Below are 19,515 nucleotides of genomic sequence, written 5' to 3'. Positions count from 1 at the left end.
CAATATCTGTATTAAATTGAAGTGCATAGTTTCTGGGCAAAGTAGCTCCAGTCATTAATATTGCATAGTCTTTTGGTACAAGATTTCATGTGCCTTGGTGCTTGTTTTCTGGTGTTCTGCTGGCCTAAAATACATCACTGCCAAAATGTGGCTCTATTGAACCAGTTGCTCCTGGCTTTCAGTTACCTTGTTGTCTTGTTGAGTTAAGTATGCATTCTGCCTTGTTTTGTGGCCCTTTGGCTTCTTATTTTGTCGTTTATTATTAAAGTGATTGATCACCACTGAATTGTCTCCACTGCTCGCGTTTGTGTTAAGCCTGCTCTACACTTCCTGACAGTCATGGGCAGAATGTTATGTGACCTTCTACAAAATGCACTGAAAGCTAACTAACCCAAACTGGAATCCCATCCCAACAACCAAATGTTTGCTTTCAACAGATTGATGTGACTGAGAATACTGCAGATGTTTGTGGACTTTACAGACTTCAAACAGCAAGCAACTGCAAATGTTTGAGCTGTTCTCAAAATCAAAACCAGGTCACCTTCAGCCTCAGAAACATTGCTTTGGATATAGCCTGTTGTGTTGCTGATGCATGCTGTCCTTCCAATTGTAACATACGCTCATTCCTTAGCAACATCCCTCACTAAGAGAAAGAGTGGTGATTGTATAGTGTTCTCTGTTTGTAAAATGTGTTCAGGAAAGTTTTCTAAATCAATATATAGAGGTACCAACTAGAGGGGATGCAATATTGGATCTCCTGTTAGGAAACGAGTTAGGACAAGTCATGGAAGTGTGTGCAGGGGAGCACTTTGGTTCCACTGATCATAACACCATTAGTTTCAACTTGATCAAGGACAAGGATACATCTGGTCCTAGGGTTGAGGTTCTGAACTGGAAGAAGGCCAAATTTGAAGAAATGAGAAAGGATCTAAAAAGTGTGGATTGGGACAGGTTGTTCTCTGGCAAGGATGTGATCGGTAAGTGGGAAGCCTTCAAAGGAAAAATTTTGAGAGGGCAGAGCTTGTATGTTCCTGTCAGGATTAAAGGCAAAGTGAATAGGAATAAGGAACCTTGGCTCTCAAGGGATATTGCAACTCTGATAAAGAAGAAGAGAGAGTTGTATGACATGTATAGGAAACGGAGTAAATAAGGTGCTTGAGGAGTATAAAAAGTGCAAGAAAATACTTAAGAAGGAAACCAGGAGGGCTAAAAGAAGACATGAGGTTGCCTTGGCTGTCAAAGTGAAGAGTAATCCAAAGAGCTTTTACAAGTATATTAAGAGTAAAAGGATTGTAAGGGATAAAACTGGTCCTCTTGAAGATCACAGTGGTGGGCTATGTGCGGAACCAAAAGAAATGGAGGAGATCTTAAATAGGTTTTTTGCTTCTGTATTTACTAAGGAAACTGGCATGAAGTCTATGGAACTAAGGGAAATAAGTAGTGAGATCATGGAAACTGTACAGATTGAAAAGGAGGAGGTGCTTGCTATCTTGAGGCAAATTAAAGTGGATAAATCCCCAGGACCTGACAGGGTATTCCCTTGACCCTTGAAGGAGACTAGTGTTGAAATTGCAGGGGCCCTGGCAGATATATTTAAAATGTCAGTGTCTACGGGTGAAGTGCCAGAGGATTGGAGGATGGCTCATGTTGTTCCATTGTTTAAAAAAGGCTCTAAAAGTAATCCAGGAAATTATAGGCCGGTAAATTTGACATCGGTAGTGGGTAAGTTATTGGAGGGAGTCTAAGAGACAGGATCTGCAAGCATTTGGATAGACAAGGACTTATTAGGGAGAGTCAACATGGCTTTGTGCGTGGTAGGTCATGTTTGACCAATCTATTGGGGTTTTTCGAGGAGGTTACCAGGAAAGTGGATGAAGAAAAGGCAGTGGATGTTGTCTACATGGACTTCAGTAAGGCCTTTGACAAGGTCCCGCATGGGAGGTTAGTGAGGAAAATTCGGTCGCTAGGTATACATGGAGAGGTGGTAAGTTAGATTAGACATTGGCTCAATGGAAGAAGCCAAAGAGTGGTAGTAGAGAATTGCTTCTCAGAGTGGAGGCCTGTGACTAGTGGTGTGCCACAGGGATTAGTGCTGGGTCCATTGTTACTTATCATCTATATCAATGATCTGGATGATAATGTGGTAAATTGGATCAGCAAATTTGCTGATGATACCAAGATTGGAGGTGTAGTGGACAGTGGGGAAAGTTTTCGAAGCTTGCAGAGGGACTTGGACCAGCTGGAAAAATGGGCTGCAAAATGGCAGATGGAGTTTAACACAGACAAGTGTGAGGTATTGCACTTTGGAAGGACAACCTAAGGTAGAACATACAGAGTAAATAGTAAGGCACTGAGGAGTGCAGTAGAACAGAGGGATCTGGGAATACAGATACAAAATTCCCTAAAAGTGGCGTCACAGGTAGATAGGATTGTAAAGAGAGCTTTTGGTACTTTGGCCTTTATTGATTAAAGTTTGGAGTATAAGAGTTGGAATGTTATGATGAGGTTGTATAAGGCATTGGTGAGCCGAATCTCGAGTATTGTGTTCAGTTTTGATCACCAAATTACAGGAAGGATATTAATAAGGTTGAAAGAGTGCAGAGAAGGTTTACAAGGATGTTGCCGGAACTTGAGAAACTCAGTTACAGAGAAAGGTTGAATAGGTTAGGACTTTATTCCCTGGAGTGTAGTAGAATGAGGGGAGATTTGATAGAGGTATATAAAATTATGATGGGTATAGATAGAGTGAATGCAAGCAGGCTTTTTCCACTGAGGCAAGGGGAGGAAAAAACCAGAGGACATGGGTTAGGGGTGAGGGGGGAAAAGTTTAAAGGGAACATTGGGGGGGCTTCTTCACACAGAGAGTGGTGGGAGTGTGGAATGAGCTGCCAGACGAGGTGGTAAATGCAGGTTCTTTTTTAACATTTAAGAATAAATTGGACAGATACATAGATGGGAGGTGTATGGAGGGATATGGTCCGTGTGCAGGTCAGTGGGACTAGGCAGAAAATGGTTCGGCACAGCCAAGAAGTGCCAAAAGGCCTGTTTCTGTGCTGTAGTTTCTATGGTTTCTAGTGGTGTGATTACTAAGGAAGTACCTCTCTGAGTTCAGAGCAAAGAGAAAGGGTGCCACAAAATTGTGAAATTTGTCTCCTAACTTCTGCTGTCCCAGAAGAGGTAATGATATACAAGGAAGCCCTCTTACTAACTAAAACAAGCACTACTACAAACCCACATCAACTTTCAACTTATTTATCTGTTTATTTATTTATTCACTTAATAATTTATTGATCTATTGATCCATCTATTTATGTATTTGCTTATTATTTATTTATTTAGAGACGACAGAGTTGAGACCATTTTTAGATGAGAGCTTTGCAACAAACGCTGCCACTCTTGCGTTGGTCTCATCAGCCACAGATGGTGTTTCACCAACAATGTAGACAGCTAGCATACAACATCTATGGTCAACCTCGACCAATAGAGGGCCACCTTTTATTTAGAGATGCTACGAGCTTGTGCTGTGAGCTCGTTGGGCTGGAAATAGCATTGAATGATTGCAATTGCTATTTCTAAAACTGGAAAAGTAACACAAATTTCTAGGCATAATTTTCCAATGATTATTGAACTTACTTTGATATTGACATGAACTATTGCATCCTGCACTACCAAACATGAGTCCATTTTAGAAACATTTGAAGTAGAGGTAGAAATAGGTCAAATTGCCTCTTGAACTTTTTTACTGTTTATTAAGACGTGACTGATCCTTTTGTGTCATCTGCTCTCCCACTTGATGCTCACATCCCTTTGACTTCCGTGTTGCCCAGTAATCTATAGAGCTCAGTCTTGAATATTATGAATTAAGTATTCACATCCTTCTGGAGTAGAGTTTTCTAAAGGTTTATCACCTTCAAGAGTGAAGGCATTGGGATAGTTAATTTTTTTTTATTTAAGATGGGCAGCTGTGTAAGCCAAATAACCACATTTGAGCCTTATGTCAGTGGTTAGGAACGCAACAGGGAAAATTCTAATGGACAGGATTTATGTAGATTTGGAAAAGCAAGGACTGAATAGGGATAGTCAGGTTGGCTCTGTGTGGAAGAAATCTTGCTCACTAATTTGGCTGAATTTTTTGAGGATATAACAAAGGAAATTGATGAAAGCAAGATGGCAGAGGTAGTATATAAGGACTTTAATAAGGTGTTTGACTTATTTGAAAGTCCTGTGTGATTTCTGGTGCAGAGGCTCCAATGCAAATTGTCCAATTGGATCCAAAACTGGCTTTCTGATGAGAAGTGGAAGGCAGGAGTGGAAGGATGTTCTTCTGACTGGAAGTCTGACTAGTGTGTGCCAGAGAGATTGATCCCAGTACATTAACAACTTGGTTGTGAATGTAGGAGATATGATTAGTAAATTCACCGCAGGCATGAAAATTGGTTGTTGTGTGGATAACAAGGAAGGTTGCCCAAGGCTTTAGCAAGATGTAGATCAAATGGAAAGTTGGCCAGAGCATTAGTAATTGAATTTAATCCTGAAATATGAGATGATGCCTTCATAACCGACAACCTAGCCCAACCCCTTGATTACAGATCTTCATAGCCCCCAGAAAATGAGAAGCTGAGAATGAAAACAGAGAGACATCCATTTAGAACAGAGATGAGGAGGCATTCCTTTAGCCAGAGGATGGTGAATCTCTGGAATTTATTACCGCAGATGACTGTCATTGGGTGGCTTTAAAGCAGAGATTGATAGGCTCTTGATTAGTCAGTGTGTCAAAGGTTACAGGGAGAAGGCAGGACAATGCACTGAGAGGAATAATGTCAGCCATGAAGGAATGGCAGAGCAGACTCAGTGGGCCGATGGGCCTAATTCACTTATAATGTCTTATGGTCTTAATGTCGAGAGTCTCCCTCTCCCCCCCTCCCCACATTTGTGACATTTACAGGAATGTTGTAGCCAAAGGGTCTGAAGTATTGTTGAGGCTCCCTGCCACCCATCCCACAATCTCTTTTACCCACTACATTAGAGAGGAGGTACAGACCATCAGGACTAGGACTGCCAAACTAGGTAACGGCTTCTTCCCCCAGCTGTGAGACTAATGAATACCCTGTCATAATCGAGGTTGTTTAATGTGCTGTGTGTGATATAAGTTTTGTGGGTGCACCATGATCTGGAAGAACATTGTTTCGTTTGGTTGTATATATGTACAGTCAGATGACAATAAAGTTGAACTTGAACTGAACATGAACGGATGAGAATGGCCATGGGATTTGAAGTAGGATGATTTTTTACTTCATTTTCCCCATTGCCATTTCTGTCCACCCATTTCTCAGCTTCTCATTTTCTATCAAACTGCCCCCACAGATTAAACTCACTAAATATTTTTAGTCATCTATCACTTTATCCTATAGTTTAACCATACTTTTCACCACAATCACTTTCAGGGCCTTTGTTATTATGGGTGCATAATAAAGAACTTCAGTTCCCAGTGGGCAATGGGAGGGGTTCACCCGGAACCAGAAACTATGATGGTGACCTGGTTGTTCATGCGCAGGGTTGAGCAGCAGTTCAGTAATAAAATGTTCTAACATAAACCCACACCAAGTTTGTCTTTATTAAGAACAAACATAATATGGTGTCGGAAGACAGCGTGAGGTCTAATCACAGAGAGTAAATGAATACTGTGTATGACTGAGAAAGGGTCTGTGTGAGTACAAAGGGTGCTAGCAGCAAGTGAGGTCAGATGCTAGTTATGATGGAGAGAAGCTGGTCAGTGAGGCGAGAGGTCACAATTCTAGCACATGGTCCATGTAAGGAAACATGCAAGAAGAAGTAGTTCCATGTTCCTACCAGATCCAGATGGAACGAGGGACACCTCTGAGAGGGAACCATGTGGATCTACAACCACAAGCTCCAGCCCATAGCTGTGACATATCACCTGTCAGTACACCAAAGGGGTCAGCCTATGTAAACAAATGAACATGTTGATCAGAGTTCTCAGAAAGGCACAAATATTGACACAACCAATGCAAGCAATACATCTGTGGAAACAAATAACGGAACAAAGGGGATCATTAAACCACTCAGAGACTGACTGACAGTTGATGAGTGGATAAAGGACTGTAGTTGCTTATTGCTCTACAATTGAAGCTGAGTTGTTGAACAGTTGGAAATTCAAAAAAAAGAAAAGACTTGCTACAGAATGTAGTTATCTTTGTTGGAAAGGATTATTGTTCCTTGTAGGTTAATAAGGACATAGTATTGTCTTTGTTTTTCTTTCAAGGGGGAAGGTGTGTTATTATTTGTGCATAATAAAGAACTTCAGTTCCCAATGAGCAATGCAAGGGGTTCACCCGGAACGGGAAACTACGGTGGTGACCTGGTTGTGTATACACAGGGTTGAGCAGCAGTTCAGTAATAAAATAATCTGAAGTAAACCCACGCCAAGTTTGTCTTTACTAAGAACAGACATATCAGGGCTAGCTCAGGTTGCTTATTTATGAGCCCTTCAGCCATGTCCTCCTCCTCTGTCATTATTTCAGCTTCTTTTGTGCTTCAAAAAAAAAACTCCACGATATTTTAACTGGCAGTTTCAAAATATTGACTTTCTGGCATTTGGCACTAAATTACAACGACTAATCTGCTTAAGCAAACCTTGTCTTCGTCTGAAATACCGTAGAAGCCATTAAAATCATTATTTTTTTTCACCCTGGCTATTTCCCATTACAGCTGCACTCACTTGAATCTTGAGTGTACATTTGTGTGAATATTGCTGACAACTAAGATATTTCAAGGCTCTGCTCATTCACAAAACAGGGTTACCATGGACTGCAAATCCCATGTTTTTGTGTTCCATGCTGTACACTATTGACTTAAACTGTTCCACCCTACACGTTGACCTTCCCTTTGACAAAGTGAAGGTCAACGTGTTTGCAGCTTGTTATCACGATTGAGGCAATGACATCATTTGGCACTGCTGCTTCCATTTCGATGCTTTGGCCAAACTTGCACTGTGTTTAGTTTTAGTTTCTATTCAGTCTCTTTCTGGTCTCTTGTCATGGGTTCCCAGCTCATTATGTTCACGTCATTGACACCTTGCTCCCTTGACTCTGGTGACCTCAACTAAGCTGCTGACCACTCATCTTCATTTCCTGACCTCCATATTAATAGTTCTGCCTCAAAGCAAGCCATCTTCATTCCTCAAATTCAACTTGAACTTTCTGCAAATTCAACCCCACCCCTTCCATCTTCAGCTTTTTAATGTGTTATTACCACCCAGGGTTTTTTTTTTTTAGGGACTCTTCTCCAATCAGATTCCATCCTTTCCATAGCACAGTGGTGATTCATAGCGGAATAACAAATAGTACCATATCAGATCAATTGCAAGAATATGATGAATGCCAGTGTGGCTGATCGATCCTGCAGTGAATTGATTGGGCTTCCGGCATGCAAGAGACACTTGCTTTTCATGTGGACTTTTGAGTGCACACGCTTTTGTCTCGGTCGGCCCGTTTTGTTGCTTCCACGCTGCAAGTTGCTCAACGTGCACCATTACTAACAGGACTCGTAAAAACATATAAATCAAGTGATCCTGTTGTCATTCTTGCTCTGCACAATACATAACACAAATGACATTCTGTATGACAGTAATTTATATCCCTTTATCATCTTGAGCAGTCTGCAACTTCCAACAAGGTTAGCTGTACTATATAATTCTATAATCACTGTTCTCCAACTGCCTGGATCCAGTGCACCTGGATCATCTCTTATCCATCTGGACAAGAAATCAATGGCTTTTCTTATCATTCCCAATCCAACCTCCTCGGGTGTTCCCACAGATTTATCCTTATACCCCTGCTCTTTCTCATCTATATGTTGCTCTTAACCTGTATCTAAAATTAAAGCCTCATTAATCATGTGAAGGTGGATCTCCAAAAGTTTCACAACTACGACCTCTTTTGATCCTCTGTTACCTTGTACTTATGAAATTACCCAGCTGATGCTTACTCTGAAAATTACTCTGGACTAAAATAATTGGATCATCAGTTAATTGGAGAAGCTACTTATTTGGGACAATTCCTAAAGAACCAAAACTAATTGAGAAAATTCCCTTCATAGATTTGGGACACTGTGCTGCTTAATTGGGACAGGAGGACATTGTTGCTGAACAGTTTTCAAACTAGTGTCAGTCACATGACCTTTTGTGGCTATCAGACACTGCATTGAGCTTAGGGTGAACAACTTTTAAATTGCATCAGTTCTACATGTTTGTGTTCAAAATGTAGTGATTTTTGTCACTGATAAATGGCTATCCAATCATGCGTGAAGAAGTTGAAGCTGCAATATGATCACTGAAGTGCGGGAAGTCAGCAGGAGTTGACAACATCCCTGCTGAACTGCTGAAGCATGGAGGAGAGGCCACGATAGACATGCTTACCACCATCTGCAATAAGATCTGGCAGACAGGTGAATGGCCGACACCTTGGACTCAGTCGGTGATCATTGTGCTTCCCAAGAAAGGCAATCTCCAACTTTGCCAGAATTACCGTACTATCAGTTTGATCAGCCATGTAAGCACGGTAATGCTCAGAATCATCTTGAACAGACTGAGACCTCAGGCAGAAGACATCATTGCCGAGGAACAAGCGGGCTCCCGTAAGGGCAGAAGCACCACTGAGCAGATGTTCAGCCTCTGCACCCTCTGTGAGAAACACCTGCAGCACCAGAGAGACTTCTGCCACGTCTTTATAGACTTCAAGAAGGCGTTTGACAGAGTCTGGCATGATGCCTTATGGGCCACCATGAAGAAATTCAACATGGGGCAGAAGCTGATTCATACAATCCATCAGCTTTATGCCAAGGCAACCAGTGCAGTACTTGCTCAGGGCACCATCAGGGAGTGGTTCCATACCTCTGTAGGAGTAGGGCTGCCTCCTCTCCCCCACTCTCTTCAACGTCTTCCTGGAACGAATCATGAGTGTTGCCCTTGAAGATCATGTGGGCACAGTCAGCATTGGAGGGAGGAATATCACAAACCTAAGATTTGCTGATAACATTGATGGACTTGCAGGAAAAGAGGACAAACTGGCCAACCTGGTCAGCCATCTTGACAGAACCTCCACAAAGTTTGGAATGGAAATCAGTGCCGAGAAAACCAAGCTCATGGCAAATGCCAACGGTGCCATTATAACAGACATTTCAGTCTGTGGTCAGAAACTTGAGACAGTGCAACAGTTCAAATACCTTGGGGTTATCATCAGTGATGAAGGATCAAGACCAGAAGTCCTGGCAAGAACCGCACAGATAATGACTGCGCTATCCAAACTCGAGACAATATGGAGGGACAGCAACATCACCATGAAGCACAAGATCAGACTCCTGCGTGCATTGGTATTCTCCATCTTCCTTTATGCATGTGGGACATAGACCCTCACAGCAGAGCTACAGAGGAAGATAAAGGCATTGGAAATGAGAAGCTATCGCAATATCTTGGGCATCTCATACTTGGACCACATCACAAACGAGCAGGTCCACAAGACCATCCAGCACTACATTGGCCCCCATGAAGACCTTTTCACAACGGTAAAGAAAAGAAAGCTGAGATGGTATGCCCACGTAACAAGATCCAGTGGCCTTGGAAGGAACTGTGGAGGGGAAAAGAAGGAGAGGTAGACAGAGGAAAAGATGGATGAACAACATTAAAGAATGGACAGGGAAAACATTTGCGGTGACCCAGTCTCTGGCATACAACTGCGACAAATGCAACAGACTAGTGCAAAGCTTGACATGACAGCGCCCCGACGACTCCACCAGGAGTTAAGGGTGCAAGGCAAGGCAAGGAAAATGGCGAGAAATAAGCAGTAAGACAATTTAGAATTGCTTTGCTCACTGCAATTTCAAGTATTCTGGATTAGAGATGACAGAAATGGGCGGGAATGAAAATGAAATGATTTCACTACTTCAACAAGGTAGGAACTATGAAGAATTTGAAGGTATCAACGATCATCTTGAATGTTACAATGAAAATGAAAATTTGCAGGATGAAGTCATCAAAAGCATTGTATGAAGACAGTGCATTTTCTGCTCTAGATGTCTGTGCTAATTTTGTTCATTCACTGCCAGTCAAAAGGACACGGCAGCATGTTGGTTGTCTGTCATAATTAGCGATGAGCGAAAGTTGTGCGGGAAGTTTTTTAAGTGGAAAAGCTGTTGCACTGAGATGTTTCCACTCTCTTGACCTCAAGTGCTGGTCTAGTGGTATGAGTAGTCATCACAAACTGGGGTCCTCATAGGTTGCAATGGATAACCATGACTCCTTCTGTGCCTCTTCATGCCCTTCACTCTCTACAAACCTTTTTGGCCATGAATGTCACTGTTGGTCTCTTCTGGAGCTGACTTCATATGCTAGGGCAGGCATGTCCCCATTTCACCAGGATATGATGCCCTCCGCCACCCTGATTGAGCACGTCTTTTGAAGTGGTGAATCGAAGTGTGGCTACTGTTGCATACAAATAGCCACTAGGAGCCATAGGTGAGAGCTAAGTGCCTAGTGGGGTCCAAAGGTGAATGAGGTGCCCCTTCAGCAGAAGTGCTACACCTCCCTGGACATCCAATACACTAGATGAATTCTTCCATCAGTAAGTATTAGGAACTAATACATAGTTTTATTGTACTGCAGCAGTGTTAGTAGTGTTCTAATTTGTTCTGTATTTTATTTAAATACTTAAATAAATGGTTGTTTTAAAAAAATCTTTTTAATTACTTTGTATTTCCATGAAAGATCAGCTAATCGGGGACGCAGCTTAATTGGGCCAAAGTGTACTGATTCCTATGGGTCCCAATTAACTGGAATGCACTATATTCAAAAGACTAAACTAATGTCTTTAATCTCTGTTATAAATTTAGTCTATAAGCCCGTGACTCCATTCTTCTCTCTGACATTGATATGAAACAGAACCTTCACTAATCATAACCTTAAACCTATTTTTCTTGCCCGTTGCTAAAAATGCTTGCTTCTTTCTCTTTGACACAGTTGAGCTTTTACCCATGCCTTATAATATCAAGAGTTAAGTATGGCTGGCTTCCTCTATAAACAAGATGACTCACAACTCAAATCCAGGACCTTTTGCCTTTTCAACCTTTTTCTCATTTGTTCTTTTTTTTGGTGGGCTTGATGCCAGGTTTTGTTTCATAACTTTCTTGTGAAGGGCCTTGGGATATTTTGTTATGTTAAGCGTAAGCTGTTTGTGGTGCAAAATAATCAGCTGTAAGCAGAGAAAAATAGAAATCACACTTCTATAAAAACTGTGCACAGCTGCTCCTTCCGCTAAAAGCAGAAATTCTCAGTGGCCTTACCTTTTATTTCCGATTCCCACTCCCGTTCTGATATGTCGGTCCTTACCATGGTGAAGCCACTTTCAGGGTCCAGGTAGTCTCCAACCTAATAGCATGGATTATCGATTTCTCCTTCCAGTTAAAAAAAAATGTTCCTCCCCTTCGCCTTCTGTTCTTCAATCTGCCTATCACCCACCCTCCCAGTGTCTCTCCTTTTCCCTTTCTCCTGTAGGCTCACTCCTATCAGATTCCCTCATCCCCAGCCTTTTATCTTTCTTACCTACCTGGCTTCACCTATCACCTTTTAGCTATCCCTCCTCTCCTCCCCCCCACCCACCTTTTTGTTCTGGAGTCTTCCCCTTTCCTTTCCAGTCCTGAAGAAGAGTGTCAACCTGATATGTTGACTGTTTATTCATTTCCATGGGTGCTGCCTGACCTGCTGAGTTCCTCCAGCATTTTGTGTCTGTTACAATAAAAGCTGATGTTGCCTAGCCAACAGATTGCATTTAGAATTTAATTTCCCTACATTATGTTCTTAGGTTGGTCTTGCAAATTGGAATAAAATTTGTTTCTTGATATTGAGGTATTATGTTCTTAGGATTTCAAGGTTTCTGAAATTCAGTGATGTAGTTCTGGATTTCTATCGTGACACAGTCTGAGAGCCAATGGAAACGCGGTTGCCAAGTTTCTGCCTTTATTTTGGCATGGGGAGAGAATGGGATTACAAGTCATTTGGTTTTCTGTCTGAATAATGATAGGGCACAAGGGCAAGTTCCCACAGAATATTTTGACCAATTTATTTTTGACAGAGTTAAATAATGGCTGTCTTTTCAGTCAATCCATTTCATATTGAATTACAGAATCCAAGTTGTCATCCTCAGTCAGTCCATCCTTCCCATTGAAACCTCTGCTTCATTCTGACAGAACAGGTGAGTCATCAGTATTTCACACATACTTAATGCATGTATTCTATCAGGATCGTGATACAGTGCATTTTCTGCTGTTTTAAAAGGAAGTCAAAAGAAGCAAGTTTAAAAAAAAAAGCAAAAAAATCTCTTTCAATATTTGGAATTACTTCAAATCATTTATATTAACATTTTAATTTGAAGTGGCTTGTCCACTATGTCTTTAGAATATGAACTGCTGATTAAAGGAACTTCCACTGCATGCAAGAAAGCACAGAAACGGATGCTTTTGAAATAGGAATGTTATATGTTTTTCCTCATTTATGTCATTGCAGCAATTGTCATGAGGAATTATATGATTTACTTTGAACTTATTAATATATGCAATGCAATGCTTTCGCAATCTTTAACCTTTGGCTGTGTAGCATGGGTTTCATGAATATAACAATGCAATTATATTTGGATCAAACAGAAAGAAATTAATCACTGTGAAATTATTAACTTGTCAGAGTACTGGATCTCATTCCATTAATTGGTTGCCTTGTTGTCACTGGCTGTGAATGTTGAAGGGAAAAATACTGTTGCTCCATCTTTTTAGTGGACAAAATGTGGTAATGTGATACATGCATGAAGTGAAAAAAGTACAGACAACACCCATACTATTGGGCTAAATATATTATCTGTTTCTTAATAGTAGCAAAGTCATAGCTGTTCCTTGTCGTTGCATTTAGATTGACTTGCAAATGGCTAACAAATAAAATATTTTCTGTGTGGTCCTTCTGTGAACTTGTTCAAAGTGCTCATTGTCTGGTTAACATATACTTTTATGTTTTATCATTATGTCAGCAAACTTTTAATAAACTATTGTTTAATTATGCCATTTCTTTTATATCAAATTGATATGGAATGGCATCTGGCATCTGTATCTCCCCATGTAATACTGCATAGTTTTGTATAGTAACGGTGTTTATGCAATATGCTGTGACATAATTTATCATTTATTTTGTGACTAGATTGCTATGAATCATTTCATAGTAACTGAAGGTTCTGTTTTCATTATTATGGCTGAGCAATGAGAATGTACATCTATTGTACTCAAATTCTGCTTCTTTGGAAAGTATTGACAATGCAAGGAATGTTCTCTTAAATAATTTTATGCTTTTTTTTTGGAACTTTATAGAAATTCAGTTACCAGTTTACTTCACACCAAGCACAGCTTCTGAACTTGATACCATGGATAAATTCACAGGTAGTTACGATAATTGGAATAAGACAGGAGTGTATAGTTTCATGAGATAATGCACGTTATCATCATGAAGTATATATATACAGTATAAAGCATCAGTAGTGTCTTCATCCCTAATGTTTTCCCTGGAGAAGTGTTAGGGTCTGATGCATTAAGTATTAAAATGAAAAATTTATTGCTTGTTATGTACTTCAACTTGCACCAGCAAATTATTTTGCCTTTTCCAAACCCCAGTACATTTTTTTTCAGGTAACTTTGCATTGACGTAAATTACATATAAGATTCTGGTGAGGGTGCATTCTGTCCAAATGTTACTTTTTGTTTTCTTTTTTTTTGTTGGGCCTTGCTGTAGGATGGATGGGTAATCTGTAACAGATTGTTTCATGAATTAGTGACAAACAGATATAAACGAATGAAAATGTGATTCATTAACACCAGTACTCTCTTCCCATGTGAACAGATAACTGGACTGTGTTCATCATTTCATTGTTGTTAACATTGATATAACATTGTTACTTTTGTTGCATGTTGTGCCAAGGTTCAAATAGATGTAAATGGTGAATAAGGTTGATCCTTGATCCTTGATTTCTACAGAAACCCAGCTAGGGTGGGCAGTGTGTAGTATTACATGTTTTTGAACCTGCATCCTAGCATCCCATAAGTTTGCATGTTGTTGGTTTCAAGTATTAATCTTCATCCTGCATATGGAGTTCAAGTTTATTATCATCGGACTGTACATGTGCTCAACCAAATGAAAAAAGTTCCTCCAAACTATGCTGCACCTGCAGGACATACATCACATACGAAATGTTACTACAATTAATTTGCTAAAATATAATTCAAAAAGCATGCTATGTGTAGCATGGGTAACATTCTGTCAATTGCATGTTGTGTTTCAACTTGTAAATTCCAAAGACATGCATGGAATTAAATCATCATATTTTGATTAAGCATATTGTCTAATTGGTAAATTGGGAGCTGAATAGAAGATATTGTAAGTTTTGCCGGAACACTATTATTTTCTTCAGCATGTTTGTTGAAATGTCAATTAGGCTTGTTGGAAGGAAATGCTTCACTCTAGTTTATTCCATTTTGGTTCTATTATTTCCTAACTTGATTAGTAAAATGTTTCAACTTACTTTTCTGAAATGCATTGCAGAATCTGAGACACCATCACCCACCATTATGCCATTCATTACATTAAGAACAACTTCTGACCATGCTGATGTGCGCAATCAGGATCTTCCAGGTAGTTTCTACATGTAATAGATCAGTTTATGTCTGGAAGGAAAACATTTATGACAGCTTATTAGTAAGCTAACTCCAGAAGATTAACATATTTCAAGTCAATCGCTATGGTTAGAGTAGTTTGGTGTGTCTGATGTAGTATAAAATGGGATTGCAGAATGTTTTTCAAAGCAAATTAATTAGTTATTGTTAATTGTTTATATGATTTAATATCTTGAAAACGGACAGAAGGAAATATGCATGAATTAACTGTTATCTATTATAAATTCAGTAACTATAGCACAATGCAACTGAATACTTTGATGTCAGTTTAGAAGTAATTCTCCTGCTAAATGACTGCCCGAGGCTTGCCTTACCCAGTGACCAATGTGCAGGCCTCAGCGTTGCTGGCTGTAACAGAACCACTACACGTTACTAAAGAGAACTTGTCATACTGAGGCTGGATTTAGAGGTTCAGGAGCTTTTGAGGAGCCGATAACTAAAGGCCTCATCAAGATCCGACAGGAATAGGGTTAGCCATCAGCGGATCCAGACTGGGTGCCAGATTAGCATTAGTAATTAGGAGAACGTCTTGCTAGATGGGATAGTGGCTTTAACTGTTAAAAATTGGTATTAGAGGTTGGTGGCTCTGGCCACAATGGCAGTGGGATCTTTTGTTGTCCAGAGATCAGAACCTCAGGAATTTCTTGTGCAGATTAGGGCTACTGAAAAGGGGTTTAGCATGTTGGCAGTCCTCATTGCCAAGAATTATGGCCTGGGTTAATTGGGGGGGAGGGTCGGTTTAGGACCATCATTGACTGGGGTTGGAGAGATGGTGGGTTTTGGCCAGTGTGGGTAATAATGGGCCCTTCTTTGGTGTCTCTGTGCAGAGTCCAAAGTGGTTGAATTAACCAACAACTCTCATTGCAGAGACAATATAGTGTATTATTCCAACAGAGTTCCTCAATATATGTATTGATGCCTGACAGTCAGAAGTCATGTTTGTAATGTGATGTGAAATGAACCAGAAATAGTTATTGTCACGTTTTGTTTGAAATCTTGCCTATTTTGATCAGGTAATAATGAAGTAAACCATACTATATGGAAGTCCCTACCTTGGGAGTGATTTTATTTAATTCCCTGAATGAAGGCTTTCTTTGTACAACATACTATAGGTCCTGTTCTGAAAATGCAGCTATTATTACATTTATTTCACTCTCATTTTGGAGACAGAAGCTTATTGGTACAACACCCAGCTCAAAAATTTGATTTGTTGCTCTTAATGTAGAAACGTATTAAGGAAGCTGGCGATATACTTTCTCAGATGATATAATAAATTGCTGCTCCATCTGTCCTGTCTATTAGATCTAAGAGACCCAGAACAGGGATAATTTTCCTTATGGTCTTGACAGTAATTATCCCTGAACTGATATCATGGAATAAAATCTGGTTCTTATCATATTATTGATGTTGAACCTTGCTTTGACTACTGTGATTTGAGCAATGCATGGTAACTGCATTTTAAAAATACTAGTTGGCTGTGAAGCAGTTTGGATTGGCCTACTCTCAGGAAAGGCGAGACTTTCATTTCCAATTATTTTCAGGGAGTCACGCATTTGATATTGCATAAAGTTACTAGTCCACTGTTCTTGCTCTCTATAAAATTTATGGAACTGCACTTAATGGATTTGCCAAATTTATTTCGGCCCATGGCTCTAGTTCCAATCCATAAAAGCTCCTGATAATACAGATAACAATATGAAGAATGAATCCGTTGAAAGGATGAGAAAGGATCTATTGAGATGATTTTTCTTATTAAGCATTCTCAATACAATGAAAAAATATAGCAAACTGTGATTAATTGAGAGGGATTTATTTTATGAAGTGTGGAATTTCAACAAAACAATCATTTTAACAAGAGATGTAGAAACCTAAAGTTTGTGAACTAAAACTACTTTTTCTGACAATGTTACGACTTGAAGTCAGAGAGAACTAGTTTTGTTCCAGCTTTTCAAATAACTATAATGCACAGGTAATTGTGCAAGAAGTGGATTTAATGGCTTTGTTGGAATAGTGTTTTTCAAATCTGTCTGTATAACAGTATAGGGAACATAGAGCAATACAGGCCTTCAGCCCACAATGTTGTGCTGGCCCTTTAACCAACCACAACCTCAATCTAACTTTTCCCTCCTACATAGCCCTCCATTTTTCTTTCATCCATGTGCCTACCTTAGGGTCTCTTAAATGTACCTAATAGATCACCCTCTACCACCACCAAGCACCTACCACTCTATATACAAGAACCTGCCTCTGACAGCCCTCTTTGCTTTCATCCCAACACAATTGCATTAGGCATTTCTGTCTGGGGAAAAGTCTCTTGCTATCCATTCTATGCCTATGAACACCCTGTACGTCTCTGTCAATTCACCTCTCATCCTCCTTCTCTCCAAAGAGAAAATCCCTAATTCCTTCAATTTATCCTCATAAAGCATGCTTTCTAACCCTTCCTCTTCATCTGCCACCTCCCAGCCCGGCACTGCATTCTATCAATGTCCCGTTTTAACCTTCAGCAACCTTCTACACTATCCACAACACCACCAACCTTCGTGTCATCTACAAAGTTACTAACCCACCCTTCTACTTCCTTATCCAAGTCATTTATTAAAGTCACAAAGAGCAGGGGTCCCAGAATGCCACTGGTTGTGTACCCCAGGCAGAATATTCACCATATATTTGACATTACATAGGGATTAAATACTGTGTAACATATATGTGCTGTCATTTAAAATAATGTGTGTATCCAAATGAGTAGAGAATTATATGAAAATGTTTAATTCAAAAATCTGCTCTGAATTCTGAAAGAAGAGAAGTATGGTCTACTGTATCTCATGAACATGAAGTTTCAGCTTTAGTGTGTTTAGCTTGATTCAAAGAGAGAATTGGAGCAGAGATTTTGCATCTATTAGATCATAGCTCATCCAAAGGGAATTTTCTTCATCCAAGGCTAGAGCAGCAATTACTGTTGTGATCATCCAAAACAAGGCATTATCATCAGCAGAATATTAACATATTAACATTCTTTACTACATTTAAGACCATTGTTTCAGACTATCATATGGGTTATTGACAATTCAATCCATGAACCAGTGATAATGAAATGATTAGCAAACATACTCCTGCCTTCCACAAAAAACAGTGATTGTCACGTTGATGACATCATTTTTTTAAATCACTTTAAGATGTTACGTTAGCTTTTAAAATAGCTGTGGAATTCCAAAGGAAGCACACGTTGAGATATGTTAATACGTTTTAATTTGTTGTCGGTTTTGAGTTATTACAGTATCACAAATAGTTTTAAAGTCAATTAACATCATTGTTCATGGAATATAGTTTAGGCCAGGCACAAGGTTCATTATTTAATTCAGCTTTATTTTTATTGGGATGTAAGCAATAATTTTGCTACCAAATTTCAGTACTACTATTAGTTGAAATATTCATGAAGAATGTTTGTTTTTTCCCCATATATCATGCAGAAGCTGAGTTGCCATCATCCAGCAATTCACTTTTAAGCACCTCAGACACTACATCTGCATTAGATTCCGTGGAAACCAAGCAGTTCTCAGGTAGTTGCAACAAGATCTAACGTGGCTGTGAGACTTTTGCACAGCTCCAGCAAGTTGCATGTTACATAGTTGTTTATGTGGCCTCATGTGTCAGTTCTAATACTTTCTCAGCTTTTACAGTTTGGAATTTCTTGATTTCATGCTCTTCAGTGTTTTGTCACCTGATATATTGCATGCCCAATGCAAAACTACTGTAGTTCTGTTAAGAATTAATCCAATGGAATGTTTTGTAATTGATAAACAGTATGATTGTCTCATATTTAATCAGTTTATTTGCATGAAGTACAGTACGTAGTCACTAAAATCCTGCATGGAAATGAAAAGTACAAGAGCTCAACAAATTTGATGGAATATTTCAAAATAGTGTTGAACCACACAAGAATTACCATGCTTGATGGTAAATTTGTAAAAAGTTTTTTTCTGGTTTAACTCTCTCCATATCAAGTCACTATTTCACCAGTTGTGGTCAGGTAATGTGCTATGTCACTTCAGTTAGTTTATGGTATTACAAAGTAAATAATTTAGGGTATAGTTCTTTAAACTAAGTATTATTTTTGTAGCATCCTTTCAAGACCACCATTGTCAGTTGCCATAGAAGGATTAGAATTAGGTACTATATTCCAAAGTCTGGCTGATCAGTCACTTCCACAGTATTGTATCTACTATGGTTGATATTGAAATTTCAATTACATGAACACAAGACTTTGTCGATACATCTATTCTCCATTATTTATAAATATTCAATAGCTACTGATGTAGTTTTCCATGGAAGAAGACTATATATACCATCTGCACTACTGTGTAATGTCAGATACTACAAAAGACAAAACAAAAATTCTGGGAAATTATCCTTGATCCCGAAGTAAACAAACAAAATGTTGAATTGTCAGCCATTGCCATTACTCATTGGCTTATGGTATGCCATTGAAAATATTCAGCCTTTAGTTGAATGGTTATTAATATATTCCATTTATAGAACATTATCTAAAGACATCTTCTGAAGAGTTTTCAAAGTCATCTTTAACAAGCAGTGGATTTTCCCCATTTACCTTGTGTCGTAGCTCTGTACATTAAGTATGAGAAGATTTTTGTAGGCTTTGTAAATGCTTTCACTAGGATATATCATTTCTAAAGGTATTGTTCCTCTTACTGCTGTAGAAATGTTTTTTTTATTGAACCC

The 19,515-nt window shown here is 39.3% G+C and overlaps 1 protein-coding gene across 5 annotated transcripts in view; it reads left to right on the top strand.

Annotated features, from left to right (window-relative positions):
* The window catches only part of LOC140198922 (uncharacterized), a 332,378-nt gene that overhangs the window by 131,145 nt on the left and 181,718 nt on the right, over positions 1-19,515 (top strand). For all 5 annotated transcript variants that reach the window (XM_072260177.1, XM_072260176.1, XM_072260175.1 and 2 more), the window contains exons 12-15: positions 12,195-12,263; positions 13,420-13,488; positions 14,645-14,734; positions 18,246-18,335. In XM_072260177.1, the coding sequence (XP_072116278.1) occupies positions 12,195-12,263; positions 13,420-13,488; positions 14,645-14,734; positions 18,246-18,335 (318 nt within the window). The remainder of the gene's footprint in view (positions 1-12,194; positions 12,264-13,419; positions 13,489-14,644; positions 14,735-18,245; positions 18,336-19,515) is intronic.

Source organism: Mobula birostris, chromosome 6 (assembly GCF_030028105.1).
Source record: "Mobula birostris isolate sMobBir1 chromosome 6, sMobBir1.hap1, whole genome shotgun sequence".
Classification (NCBI taxonomy): domain Eukaryota; kingdom Metazoa; phylum Chordata; class Chondrichthyes; order Myliobatiformes; family Myliobatidae; genus Mobula; species Mobula birostris.
This window is presented reverse-complemented; position numbering and strand designations above follow the sequence as displayed.